Consider the following 15454-nt stretch of genomic DNA (forward strand, 5'->3'; position numbering starts at 1 on the left):
TGACAAATGTACAAAACCTTGTTCATGGCAGGGAAACGAAACCAGCAAAGAATAGAGGCGACTTATTCTTTGCCTCAAGTTTCACGTCGCCTGTTCGTTCGTGACCGTAGAACAAACCTTTCATTCTTGGTCGATACCGGCTCTGACGTGTCCTTACTTCCAGCAAATAATTCTCAAAAACGGAATTCGTCCCAACAAACACTTTTCGCTGCTAATTCTTCTACTATTCATGTTTATGGTCAAAAAACACTTTCTTTGGATTTCAAATTAAGACGACAGTTTACATGGACTTTTCTTATAGCAAATGTTAGTACACCCATTCTTGGAGCAGATTTTCTCCATTTCTTTGAATTGGTGCCTGATCTCAGAAACAAATGTCTCAAAGATTTAAAAACGCATTTTAAAACCGTCGGTTGCGTGAAAAATGCAAGCATTTATTCAGTAAAAACTGTATTTAATGATACACCATATCACAAAATTTTAAAAGAATTTCCTTCAATTACTAGATTACCAGATCCTAACCAGCCTGTTAAACACAATACCGTTCATTATATCATAACTAAAGGTCCACCTGTGGTTGCAAAACCTCGTCGGTTAGCTCCAGATCGCTTAAAAATAGCAAAACAAGAATTTCAAACTATGATGCAATTGGGGCATTTGAGACCTTCGAGCAGCAATTATGCATCCCCACTTCACATGGTTCCAAAAAAGGGAAGTCTGGAATGGAGACCTGTAGGAGATTATCGAGCATTGAACGCTCAAACAATAAAAGACAAATACCCTATTCCATGTTTAGCCGATTTTACTGCTGCATTGCACGGTACTAAAATTTTTAGTCATGTCGACCTGATTAAGGCATACCATCAAATACCAATTAACCCAGCCGACATCCACAAAACCGCCATATGCACACCATTCGGTTTATTCGAAAGTACCCGTATGCAATTCGGCTTATGCAATGCATCCGCGACTTTTCAACGTTTTATAGATGAAGTCACGCGGGATTTAGAAGGTGTTTACGCTTTTGTCGATGACTTGCTCATAGCCTCTAAAGATTCTGAGGAACATTGCAGGCATTTGAAAGCTTTATTTTCCAAACTTCAGGAATATGGACTTTGCATAAATGTTTCAAAATGCACCTTTGGTCAAACATCTATTGATTTCTTAGGTTTTCACCTTAGTGAAAACGGAATTGAACCTCTTCCTGACAAAGTCAAATGTATTTTAGATTTTCCTCAACCTACCACTCTCACTCAGCTTCGCCGATTTTTAGGCATGTTTAACTTTTATAGATGTTTCATACCTAAAGCAGCACATATTCTTTCTCCTTTAATAAAATTGTTAGAAGGCTATATTAATAAAAAGAAATCTCGTTCTCGTGTTCAGGATTCATCCCCACAATTAAATTGGAACGAGAATGCTGAACAAGCCTTTATTGCTGCCAAAAATGCCATTGCTCAGGCTACCCTTTTGAGACACCCTATTCCCGGAGCCCAGCTAAGCATCTGGGTAGATGCCTCAGACGTCGCAATCGGCGGCACACTTATGCAGTTGTCTCAACAAACATGGGAACCTATAGCATTTTTCTCTATGAAACTCAATAAAAGTCAACAGAAATGGTCCGCGTACGATAGGGAATTATTTTCTATTTATTCTGCAATTAAGAAATTCCGACACATGTTAGAGGGCAGAAATTTTATAATTTATACGGATCAAAAACCGTTAATATACGCTTTTAAACAGAGCCCTCATAAATGTTCACCTCGACAATTGCGACATTTAGATTTTATTTCTCAGTACTCTACTGATATTAGGCATGTGCAAGGTTCAAAAAACGTCGTTGCTGACGCTCTTTCAAGAATCGAAATTGATTCCATAACAAAATCTCCATTTTTGGATTTTAAAAAATTTTCGGAAGCTCAACGGCATGATCCGGAGGTACAAGACCTTCTCAAAAACAACACATCATCTTTGAAACTGGAATTTAAACCGTGCCAATATTCTGATGGTAATATTCTGTGTGACATATCAACAGACATTCCTCGTCCATTTGTTCCGAATTCCTTTCGTAGACTCATCTTTAATCATCTGCATAATCTGTCACATCCAGGAATTGCAGCTACTACGAAGCTTATTTGTTCTCGTTATGTATGGCCCGATATGAAACGTCATATCAAAAATTGGGTGAAATCCTGTGAATCTTGCCAAAAATCGAAAATTACTAGGCATACTAAAGCACCACTGGGCACATTCTCTCTTCCTGATGCACGTTTTTCAGAAATCCATATGGATATCGTCGGACCGTTACCTCCATCAGAAGGCAATGTGTACCTTTTGACTCTAATAGATAGATTCTCCAGATGGCCTGAAGCCATTCCCATCCCGGATATGAAAACGGAAACCATTTGCAGAGCCATCTTCAACTGTTCGATATCTCGTTTTGGCTGCCCATCGATCATAACAACAGACCAAGGTTCTCAAATGAGATCCGCACTTTTTGAAGAATTCACGCGCATTTTGGGTACGAACAGAATCACAACAACAGCCTATCATCCAATGTCCAACGGCATTGTTGAACGATTTCATCGACATTTAAAATCTTCTCTCAAGGCTCACGAGACCAATAACTGGACTGAAACACTACCAGTTGTTATGCTTGGTATTCGGACAGCCGTAAAGAAAGATCTACAGTCATCTTGTGCTGAACTGGTGTACGGCACAACTCTCAAGCTGCCTAGTGATATGATAACGTCATCTAAGATATCTCCGTATGACACACAATTTATCACGAATCTTCGGCATAGAATGCAACAGTTGAATCCAATAGCAACATCTGCACATTGCCAAGAAAAATGTTACGTAAGTGCTACCTTAAAGTCGTGTACGCATGGATACTTACGTGTCGATCGAGTAAAGCCACCTCTGTGCCAACCATACACAGGTCCTTTCTAGAACGGACAAAACTTTCACAATTGATGTTAACGGTCTGAAATCTACTGTGTCTATAGACCGTGTGAAACCAGCCTATTTGCTTTCGGACTCTAATTTGCCTGAACTAAAAACAAATAAAGACTTAAAGACAGTTCAGCAGAATAAATCTGCAAACGAACTCTCTAAGACACAAACTGTCACCAGATCGGGAAGACATGTTCACTTCCCTAAGAAACTTGCTTCTTACATAACAATTTAAAAATTTTTTAAAAAATTTATATCTTAACATATTTCTTGTTATTTCATGTTTATTATATGTGTCAATACCTTGTTATATATTGAATTGCATTTTGATCTTTTCTAATTTTATATTCTAATTTTGTAATCATGTAAAAAATACCCGACAGCACGGATACTCTGAGATAATTTCATAACCTATGTCGTTCCTTTGAATAGCCATTAAAGGAACTGGGGGGAAACTCTGTGGTGATGGCGATAAGGAGCGCGCCTTGCGCCCTCCGATAAGTGTGGCAACCCTAGAGGAGAAGTTTCTTACGAGTAGCGAGCAGAGCGAAACAGGCAGGCTGTCGGGGAGTATGCGCGATGTTCCTAAATAAAGTTTAATTTTTATTGTGCACTATGTCTCGTTAATATTTATATTAATGCAGTAAGAACATAATCTGTGATATGGAATTTGAGGATTGGTGGTAAAAACATAACCGGAAATCACGATAAGATAAAAATGTTTTTTCTGCACAACGTTGCCATTGCTCGCTTTGAAATCCTTGAGTTTGTCAATCAAAAATTCGTCAAAGTTTTAAAAAATAGGAAATCGATCATAAAACAAATTTCAAATTTCAAATTTGGTCTTCCACATGCTCATATTCGTTGGAGAATTACGTTATTCAAAATTCGATGACTCTATGTACCGTTGTTTTATCACAATACGAGAAATATACATACATTTATGCAGATTTTTCATTATTTAATTTCTTCAAATATAATGCAGGACTCTAACATTTTGTGGCAACAGTTTGAAAAGTGAACCGACATTTATGAGTCCGACGCAGAATGCCAAAACGAAACTAATAGTCCTTCGGGATTCAAATCCCTTTGGACTAAAAAAAAATCTGAAATTTTTCAGATTTTAAATTACGTCCAAAGGGGCGTTTTTTTAACGTTTTGAGTGTTACCTTTATTTATTAAATATCATGTTCTTTGCACTCAAACGATAAAATTCAGTTCAAGAGCAATATCGCAAAATAATGTTAAATTAAGCATATCTTTAGAATTTCCGATATACACAGTCTCGCGAGCTGGAGATAAAAGTATTTTTTTTTTCTATATAACGTTGCCATTTCTCGCTTTTAAAGCATTGAGTTTGTAAATCAAAAATTCGTTAACGTTTTACAAAATATAAAATCTATAATAAAACAAATTCCAAATTTGGGATTTCAGATGCCCATATTCGCAGTAGGATTTCGTCATTCAAAATTCGATGGCTCTATGTACAATTGTTTTATCACAATGCGAGAAATAGACAATCATTTATGCAGATTTTTCATTATTTAATTTCTTTAAATACAGTGCAGGACTCTAACATTTTGTGGCAACAGTTTGAAAAGTGAACCGACGTTTATGAGTCCGACGCAAAATCGCAAAACGAAAACAATAGTCCTTCAGGGACAAAGCCCCTTTGGACTAATAAAAAATCTGAAATGTTTCAGATTTTAAATTACGTCCAAAGGGGCGTTTTTTTAACGTTTTGAGTGTTACCTTTATTTATTAAATATCATGTTCTTTGCACTTAAACCATAAAATTCAGTTCAAGAGCAATATCGCAAAATAATGTTAAATTAAGCATATCTTTAGAATTTCCGATATACACAGTCTCGCGAGCTGGAGATAAAAGTATTTTTTTTCTATATAACGTTGCCATTTCTCGCTTTTAAAGCATTGAGTTTGTAAATCAAAAATTCGTTAAAGTTTTACAAAATATAAAATCTATACTAATTCAGAAGTCAAGCAACAAAAATCAGCGTTATATTTAAAAAATTTTCACAGGACTAGTTTCGATGGTTTTACCGAACCATCATCTTCAGCTGCAAAACCGCAAATGAACAAGATAGGAAATAATGTTTAGATAAGATAAGAAAGCCTGGACAAGAATAAGCAAGTGGCGCCATCTGTTGGCGAAACCAGAACTAAAACATAATTTCTCTAAAAGCCGAAGGCAAATTTGGATTGGAATTAGGATCGTTAACTAGAACAGAAAGATTTTTATGAATGTGAAATGCCTCTAGAAAATCCAGTTCTCCAATGGAAGATGTTTTTTGAATAATTTTGGCAGCAGAAAAATTGAAAGTGTGATTTTCGGACCAACAATGCTGAGCAACAGAAGACTTCTGTGTTTCCTTTTTTCTAACATATGCCTCATGTTTCGGCGTGTTATTGTGTCTTAATTATAAAATCTATAATAAAACAAATTCCAAATTTGGGATTTCAGATGCCCATATTCGCAGTAGGATTTCGTCATTCAAAATTCGATGGCTCTATGTACCATTTTTTAATTACAATGCGAGAAATAGACAATCATTTATGCAGATTTTTGATTATTTAATTTCTTCAAATATAATGCAGGACTCTAACATTTTGTGGCAACAGTTTGAAAAGTGAACCGACGTTTATGAGTCCGACGCAAAATCGCAAAACGAAAACAATAGTCCTTCAGGGACAAAGCCCCTTTGGACTAATAAATTATTTCGAAACACGTTTTAGTTTTATTCTTTATTTAGGAATGTTAATATTTTTTTTAATTTATTGCGATTTCATAGTTATTATTATTGCAGTTCCATTATTTTATTGCATTTGTATTAATACTTAGGTTGATGCACAAATTCTAGTAAATAGTATTTATTGTAATATTTATTTAAACAATGAAATATTTGATCTAATTTTGAGTTTATCATACTTGTAACAGACTTCTCGAACACTTGTCTTAAAAACTAATGATCTGAAATTTTTTTAATTATTATTTTGTACGTTTCACAAGTTACATTGATTTCTGATGAATGATTGTCATCCATTTTTGTAAAGACAATGCTTCCAAAGTAACATTTCTCTGTTAAACGGAGTACGATAAACACATTTTAAAAATGTTCACTTTTTCTTGTATGCTTTTATTTAGTTCAGTCATGATGTTTATCACTATGAGCAAAAGTTTTTCTTTCTATCACTATTTCCTGATAAATTCTGTACACACAGTGTATATGAACGAAAATATAATCAATCGTTCCAAAATTGGATGCAATTATTTTTAATTAACTCGTTAACAAGAGTTTTCGCATATATTTTCGTTTAAAAAACAAACTAAAAATTGCATAATTTTATTTTTTGCACCATCGGATGGAGCGGAAAAATATTTTTAAAATTATAGTTATAGTGAACCTATTTTTTCGAAAATATGGAATTTTTTTAATAGTTAAATTTTAATACTATTTTTGCACATACCTTTGTTTAACGAACGACCTAAAAATCTCAGAATTTTACTATAAAGCAGATAACAGCAGAAATAATAGATACATATACAGCAGAAGATACAGCAGAAAAAATATTTTAAAATGAAGTTAACATGAGAGTTTTAACGTAAATTATAATTTTTTGGTAAACCTTCTTGATATTTTCGATCATTTGACGCTAAATAATTGTTGGAAGTAAAAAAATGATATTTCAGTTGAATAATTTGAATGATATTCTGGCATTAACACAATGATAAAAATTCTAAAAATATTAAAACTTTTCAAAAAATAAATCAAAATTTGAAAGCTTTTAGATTTACGTTTCTTTAACGTTTTGTGTGTTACCTTTATTTATTAAATATCATGTTTTTTGCACTTAAACCATAAAATTCAATTCAACAGCAATATCATAAAATAATTTTTAAATGAGCAAAGCTTTAGAATTTCCTGTACAGAGTCTCGCGCGCTGGAGATAATTTTTTTTTTTTTTTTTCACAATGTTTCCATTGTTTGCTTTGGAGTTGTTGATTTTGATAAGCAAAAATTCGTCAGAGTGTTACAAAGTAGGAAACCGATAATCAAACTAATTTCGAATTCCAAATTTGGACTTCCAGATGACCATGTTCGGTAGAAGATTACATTATTCAGAATTTGATGTCTCTAGGTACCGGTGTTTTATCCCAATGGGAGAAACATGCATACATTTATGGAGAATTTCCATTATTTAATTTCTTAAAATATAATACAGGGCGATAATATTTGGTGGCAACAATTTAAAAAGTGAACCGACATTCATAGTGAACCAAAGCAAAATGGCAAAACGAAATTAATAGTTCTTCAGGACAAATTGTCCCTTTGGAATAAAAATAAAAATCTGAAAGCTTTCATATTTTACATTATTTATTTATTTATTTAAATCTCATAAAATAATCAATGTACTAAAAGCAAAAAAAAAATATCTCATAGTTTAATGGGAGCAAGAAATTAAATAATTGTCTTTAGAAAATTCATCTGGAGTTTTATATCAGAAATAATAAAAGCAATAATGAAGTAATAAATAAATAATGAAATCTATTATTCGAATTGCATTGTCAAAAATGGAAGCTATTATTTTTACAAATTTCTTAACTCTCCACCCTTTTATTATTCGTGATATAAAACTGCAAATAAATTTCGTTAGGAGAACTATTAATACCCTTCCTCTCATTGGATTACATTAATTAATAATAAATTTTTGTTCTGCTTTTAGTTCATTGAATATTTTACGACTTTTAAATAAAAGTAGTTTATTTTATACTTTTTAAAAATTATTTTAGCGTAAGATTCTGATACTTGTCCATAAAAAGTTCAAATGTAAGGTACGGATGCAAAAGAAATCATTATTCCATGAATATAAATTTCATTACCTTTAAATGCAATGAAATATGCTCTCGAAAATTAGTCTCTGCCAAGGATTAATCAGAGTGTCTGAAAAGGATATTTACTGCTGACATTTTAAATCTCGTAATGATTAAAAATATTGTCTTGAAACGGGAAGGTAAGATTAGAGAAAAGGATCATGTCTCAGCGGTAAACTCGTTCTAAATGGTACTCCAAATGAAACATTTCCGAGAAAGATAAACGATTAGAACTTCGGCTCGTCTACGTATTTTAACCATTAACCACGGCGATCGTTTATTTATGATAAAAAAAAGTGTTGGGAGGGAAGACAGGATGAATAGACGAACAGTATCGAAAGATTAAACGAGGCGAAGAGAATCAAAACTTTTCGTGATGTGAAAAATGAGCGCACAGTTGAGGGCTTTCCGGGAAAGTGTCTACAGAACCTGCAGGAAAATATCCTCACAAGCAGTCCATGGAGAATTTCGGTTTAATGTGAACTTTGGAGAAATTTTTCTGGGATATGCTTTTTCTTTCTCAATGCGAACTAGTACGATTCCCGGCGAAATTTTCATATTCTTTTTCTCTTATTTTTCAGGATTACCAGGTCCCAGAGGAAGAAAAGGTATGGCGGGGAAAGCCGGAACACCAGGTAGGAAGCTTATTTAAATACGTAGTTTGATTTCATTTAAAGAAGGGAGCATTATTGTGTGATTCCTTTCCAATTATATTGATTTGAATGATGACACAGTTCCGCCACGCGCTGATGTGGTGGTAGAAGTTTCATAAATTGCTATCTGAATCAATTTATAAATTTCCCGCTGAAGATGGTATTTTTAAATGTCACTGAACAAACTATGCATTTTTTATGAATCAATGTCATTAATTTATTTTCTCAAATAAGTATTCCATTTGTGCAAAAATTTAAATATTATTGTTCATTTTTAAATTTTAAAGTGTAGTTATTAGTTTTAATTTCAGGTAGATAATACAAAATTAATCTTAATTTGAAATACCGTCTACACTACACCTAAACCACGAATGTGCAGAGAAGTATGCATATTCTGTTAAATTCGTATAAAATAAGTATTGTGTAAAAGTCATAACTCGAATCTTCGCAAAGTGGCAAACTTTTAAATCTGTTCTTGAAATTCGATTCGATAATATAGAGCATATTTACAGTTTTTGCCGCCTATAAATAAAGATTGCCGAACGACAAACCGTAAATCTTTTTCATTTACCTTTCGTCTTATAACTATAAGTTGCTTATCAGCAGTTTACAGTTTTATAAATAAATATTTGAAAAGTAGTTTTATTTATATTTCTTAATAATAGCTTTCAGTAAGTTTTATTTTTTGCTTTTGCTCGAGTAACGTTTCTAACACCACAAAATATGTCCACTCCAAGAGTTCTATTTCGTGTCACCTAAACATGTACCAGTTCTCAATTTTATTCACATTGCAAGTTTCTTTTCTTGAATGGAAATATACTTATCATATTTTGATATTTTTCTATTTGTGTAAAATTTTGCTAAAATGTTCAAAACCAAAAGCGAATTCCTTTTGAGTTTAAATTTATTTAAAGTAAAAAATTTAGTTATATTGCTGTACGAAAACTGTTATTATTTTTATTATTTAAGATCAAATGTTCTCCAAAGTGAATGAACTTTAGAGGACTTAATGTTCTTTTATGAAATGTTTAAAATACATGTTTTTGTTTCTTCTTTGAATGTATAATCAAAACTAGCAACTATGTTCTTCATATCTAGGAGGGATGATTAAATTTTCATGTAAGGATAAATCACGTTAGCCTCAGAAAACTGTCAGTTATTTTCGCTTTGCAAAACTCCTTAAAAGCATCAAGAAAATTTTGTTGACTTAATATTTTTTATTCCACGACAAGAAACAGCGAAAATAATCTGTCACCTGTATTCCTTTACGAAATTAATAGATTGATTCATGAATAGAATTTATAAATGAGTTCATTAAAAATGCTTATTAGTTTGTTTTATTGGCTTTTAGTGTTAGAAGTGCCACTTTAAAATGATGCCAGTCACAATATTTGTTAGATAACTTTCATTATCATCGAGAATATTAAAACAAGAAAGAAATCACTGAACTTCGACCTTACCAAACTTTACCTCTGTCTCATTTATACAAGCAAAATGTTTGTCTTTAATAGCCAGGTGGCATATTTGATCACAACGCTCTTCACATCTTCCTTTCGTAACATTTTTCGCTGACAACTAGCATTTACGTGCCATGCTTAGAAGCTGAAAATGAGGGATGCTGGAAAGGCTTGATTATATTTCAGAAATAAACTAAAGTTGTTCTTAAAACTGATTACAACTCTTTTCAATGACTCGTATCTGGAAGCATTATGGTCAACATGGGTTTTACAAATGAATTGTTGGTCAACATTGCATATCTAATACGAATGTTAATAATAAGGTTTCCTGTAACAGAGATTCCACGCAATAATGCAGCCAAAATTATCTTGATTATCAGTATGTAAAAGTTGTTAAAATATTCTTTATTCAGTTTTTCAGTTGGATGATTCTCATTTGAATACAGATTAATATAAGTTATCTTTTCAAAGGATTGCCTTATCATTAAGATCTGCTTTGTTACAAACACTAGAACTACTAAATGTCAGTCAAGACGATTGGCTATATTCTTTGCTAGAATTTATTGAAGTATTGAATTTATTGTATTATTTATTGAAGGCTCCAGTATTAAATATGTGGCAAGTTAAATTTTAATGTCTTACCTGAGAAAAACATTCGCTATAATTTTTTGCTGTGAATTTTGTAACAATAATTGCAGTTCACCAACTTCATGCGCATTTATTTTGAATGTATATATATATATGTGTGTGTGTGTGTGTGTGTATGTATGTGTGTGTAATAAATCAAATCTCGAAAAACGTAACAAAGAATAAAAGAAAAGGCGTATTAAATATTTGAAGGTTAAACCTATTTTTTCGGTGTAACAAAATAAACTGGTAAAAAGAAAATTAAAGAAAATTACAAAATAGTAATCAAAAAATGTTTATTTCAAAGAGGACAAAATATAAAAAAACAGGAAATTTGTACATATTAAAACCAAAACAATTTTTTTAAATTTTCTTTTTTTTTAACGCTTCAAACAAAACTTGTCAAGGGAAAGTTAATTTGTTAATTTAATTGTCTTGTTATTATGTCTTCTTAATTTAGAAGTGTCATAAAATCCATTTCTTTTCTCTAGATGTTTTTGCACTCCAATAGTAGAAAAAATGATATATTATTGATTTTTTTTTTATATTTTTGTATAGTAATTGATTCATCTTTAGCCTTTTTATGTCTTTTTATATAATGTTTTGCAATTGGATATCATTTTTTGCACTATTGGAGTGCAAAGACATCTAGGGAAAAAATGGATTTTATGAGACTTTTAAATTAAATTATGCTTGTAAAGAACGTTAGATTAATTTAAAGTGGTTTAATGTCTCAGAGAATTCATCACTCATTAAACAACTTGGTTGAAGGCTTTAAACGCTTTTTCCTTGACAATTTCTGTTTGAAGCATTTCCCAAAGATTAAAAAAAATATTGTTTTGGTTTTAATAATATGTACAACTTTTCCTTTTTAGTTCAAAGGGGCTTTGTCCCTGAAGGACAATTGTTTTCCTTTTGCGATTTTGCGTTGAATCACTATAAATGTCCGTTTCACTTTTCAAACTGTTGCCACCAAATGTTAGAGTCTTGCATTATATTTAAAGAAATTAAATAATGAAAAATCTGCATAAGTGCATGTCTATTTCTCGCATTGTGATAAAACAACGGTACCTAGAGCCATCGAATTATGAATGACGTAATCCTCCTACGAATATGGGCATGTAGAAGACCAAATTTGAAATTTGGAATTTGTTTTATTACCGATTTCATATTTTGTAAAACTTTAACGAATTTTTGAGTAACAAACTCAACGATTTAAAAGCGAGCAATGGCAACACTCTACGGCAGGGAAAAAAAACCTTTTTATCTTCAGCGGCCACGGAACTGTGTATCGGAAATTCTAAAGATATGCTCATTTTAAAATTCTTTTGCGACATTGCTATTGAACTGAATTTTAAGTGCAAAGAACACGGTATTTAATAAATAAAGGTAACACATAAAACGTTAAAAAAAACGCCCCCTTGGACGTAATTTAAAATCTGAAACCTTTCAGGTTTTTTATATACTTTATCCTCTTTAAAACGAACATTCTTTTATTACTCTTTTGTAATTTTTTTAAATTTGTGTTTTACCAGTTTATTTCGCTACACGGAGAAAATAGGTTTAACGTTCAAATATTTATACGGCATTTTTTTATCGTTCCGTTTTTCGAGATTTTGATTTATTATCAAGAAAGATATCAAAAATGTAAGCCTTTTGGAACAGGCACATTTACTGGGGCGACTTGTGTGTAGCCGCTACATGTTACTGAAAATAAAACTGAAGAATTAATCTGCATTCGCCTCCAATTTCCTAGTCATTATGTATTAACACTTCTACGCATCAAAATTCCTCCTTCTGCTCCTGAATATACTACACACATATATATATGATATGCATGCACTGTTGTACATTCATTTTGAATGCACACATATACAAAATATACATGCGCTATTTTTATATTCTGTCTGTTTACTGATTTTCATAAATTACCAACAAATTTCAAAGTTAAATTGCTGCTTTTGGCAATTAAACAAAATTATTTAAAATAAAGAACATTTCAGAAGATAGTTACTGGTGGCTAAACCTGAACAGCAAGGGTCAAAAGCTCATATTTTGCTGTTAATATCAGCTTTCCCTAATATTGTTTTCGGATGTCTGACCACTCACATGGAGAAATCCTGATATAAACTGGTTATCTGTCGGGCATTATTTTACTTCTATACTGTTAAGCTACGATTGTTAAGCCAGGCGTTTTGCATTATTAGCTGCTTGGAAATTACTTATTTTATTTCAAGTGATGATAAAAAGCATTGATAAAACATTGATAAAAAGTTCAGAATCAGCATTTAAAACTGTCTGTGAGAATAATGATGCAGTTGGTTCGTTTTGTCGTGCGGTGATAAAGACTGAAATTTTGCTAGCAAAATATACGATGCTGTTTTTCTAAAATGTAAGAAAAATTTTGTAAATAAATAATTTGGGAAATAAATCTTAGTCTTTTTATACATCTGTAATAAGTACAGGTATCTAATATTTTTGCAAAAAGAATTGTAACACAATTTTCTGAAGCTTTTAGGAATTGTCTAATTTAATATCTCAACATATCGCACTTAATTTTAAGATTTGGAGTTTTGAAATAAATATATTTTTTTAATTAGAAAAAATCGAGGAATTAAAATATTGAAAAAAAATTCATCTGTTTCCGAAAGAAATTTTTTAATAAATCACAGTTATCGGATTCTTTTTTATTGAGAAATATAAATGCGTAGCAGAAATTCCAGTATAACAAGCTTGCTCATTAAAACTTGAATTCGAATTATTTTTGAATATCACGTTTCAGTACTTTTACTATTTGATTAAAACTATTTTAAGCATAAATAGTAAGACATGCAGTACTATGTAAATAAAATTTTGTAACTCCCTGTCAAAATATCATTTATTAGCGATTTAATTTGTGCTTGCATTCAATTACTTTCATTTGCAGTAATTATTATTTCCTACTTATTACGTTTTCCTTACGTCAAATGTGTTCAATTTCTTGAATGAATAGTAATATTTTATATAATGTAGCTGAAACATTGAAAGGAAAGGTTTCAAGTGAGCTTGAGGCGTTTTGTTTTTAATTTCGTAAATTGCTTGCATAAGCTCGTTTGTTGCTATCATATATGATGCTAACAAGCAGTCTTAATTATCCTTGTAATTATGAAGAGTCATTATTATATGCGTACAAAATTAGCCATCCTGATTTTATATGCCTTCTCTGACGTATTTCCTGTATTCCCTAGTTCCTCTGTCTTATGACTGTTTCCTCTTACTTTACATTAATTTTTAAGCTTCCAAAAATTATTAAAAAGTTTTATTAACAAGATAATATTATATTATATTTTAATCAGGATATAGAGTATATTTCATGTCCTATAAGGAATATAGATAGCATAATTATGGTATCTATATTCCTTATAGTATAGGAAGCTTATAGTTAGCTGTATAATTTTACTGTATTAATTCGTCACTTTTAGTTTGTGTATTTCGTTGTTCTATTCTAAGAATAATACCATTTCTGGACTGCGCCATCTAGATTAATCTACACCGAATAGCTTGCGTTACGCTGATGACATAATTAATTCGGAATCTGAACTCTGAGAACTGAAACTTTTCTAACTTAAACCAAGTCCTTTCTCTTAACAAACTGCCATATTGGATAAATGCGCACTTTGCTTGTATCTCTGTTGCTGCTTGGATGTCATTTCTCTGTGGTCTCTTCCTATCACAACAATATTCACAAATGTAAAACTTCTGGAAGTAGGCACGATTAGAGTGGCAAGTGAAATGTGGCCGCAAATGTGAATTTAAATGAAAATGGAACTTAATCTGCCTCGACTGCCAAGTTTCTATTCATTATGGATTAGCAGTCTACGGAATCTAAATTATTCCTCTTCATTATGCTATCTATGTGCTTCGTCATCAGAATGTCGGCGTTTCTTCCCAGTGTTTCTAGATCAGTACTTCTAAAATTTGTATATATTACACACATACACACACACACACACACACACATATATATATATACAGATAGATAGATATAAAGCTAAATTTTGATCTAATGGATTTGCTTAATATTTTCATAACAGTAAAGTACTGAAAGCGTTCCTCTGCGCAATGATGCTAGGCAGAGTGTCTAAAATATTCACTATTATGCTCAAATTTGCATTTGTGCACAGAATTCTATCTTGATAAGGTTCACGTAACTCTAGCAGATGTAAAGTGATGTATTCACGGCAGTCCCACTGTTGGTAGTTATAAAAAGCAAAGTGGAAAAGATACGTACGGGAATTGAAATAGTTATCATGCTGTTAGATAATCAAAATTACAATTCATATATCTAATTAACTTTTTAATTCTGTTAATATTTATGAAACATGTCTGTTCAATAGATAATAATGTCGTGACGTATCTAATAAAGTTCCGCAATGAATCTAAATGCCGCATCTAAATTTTTATATGTGTGGTTCAACGGTATTTCTATCTAAATCAACATTCAATCCAGTTTAAAAGCAGAGAAACGTGTTTATTAAAACAGGAGCAGTATCTAAAGGACAAAAAATATATAGTTCAGTAATCCATAGCTAGATTCATAGGTATAATTTTTTGTTAAATCAGGCTATTTTTATTCGTATTTAAAGCAGTAAAGCAAAATATTTTTTGCTTCGTATCTATAGCAATAAAGCAAACATATTATTTATTGAAACGTAGACAATATCACTTGCCTTTTGAACCATGCTTATCATAATTTAATATTATGAATTCAATATTATCATAATTTAATATTAAAATTAATACTTTTCATGCATTACGAGAACATATCCGAAAATAATCCTCTCAAGGAGATGTGTAGAAGACAGCTTGATTTATTTACTTTACTTAACAAT

At 31.6% G+C, this 15454-nt stretch overlaps 1 protein-coding gene across 2 annotated transcripts in view; it reads left to right on the forward strand.

Moving 5' to 3' along the window:
- LOC118188864 (uncharacterized) overlaps positions 1-15454 on the forward strand; it is a 695340-nt gene that overhangs the window by 547232 nt on the left and 132654 nt on the right. For both annotated transcript variants that reach the window (XM_085810627.1, XM_085810628.1), the window contains one exon: positions 8428-8481. In XM_085810627.1, the coding sequence (XP_085666753.1) occupies positions 8428-8481 (54 nt within the window). The remainder of the gene's footprint in view (positions 1-8427; positions 8482-15454) is intronic.

Source organism: Stegodyphus dumicola, chromosome 2 (assembly GCF_044657685.1).
Source record: "Stegodyphus dumicola isolate Sdum_Otavi_A_Nest chromosome 2, ASM4465768v1".
Lineage (NCBI taxonomy): Eukaryota > Metazoa > Arthropoda > Arachnida > Araneae > Eresidae > Stegodyphus > Stegodyphus dumicola.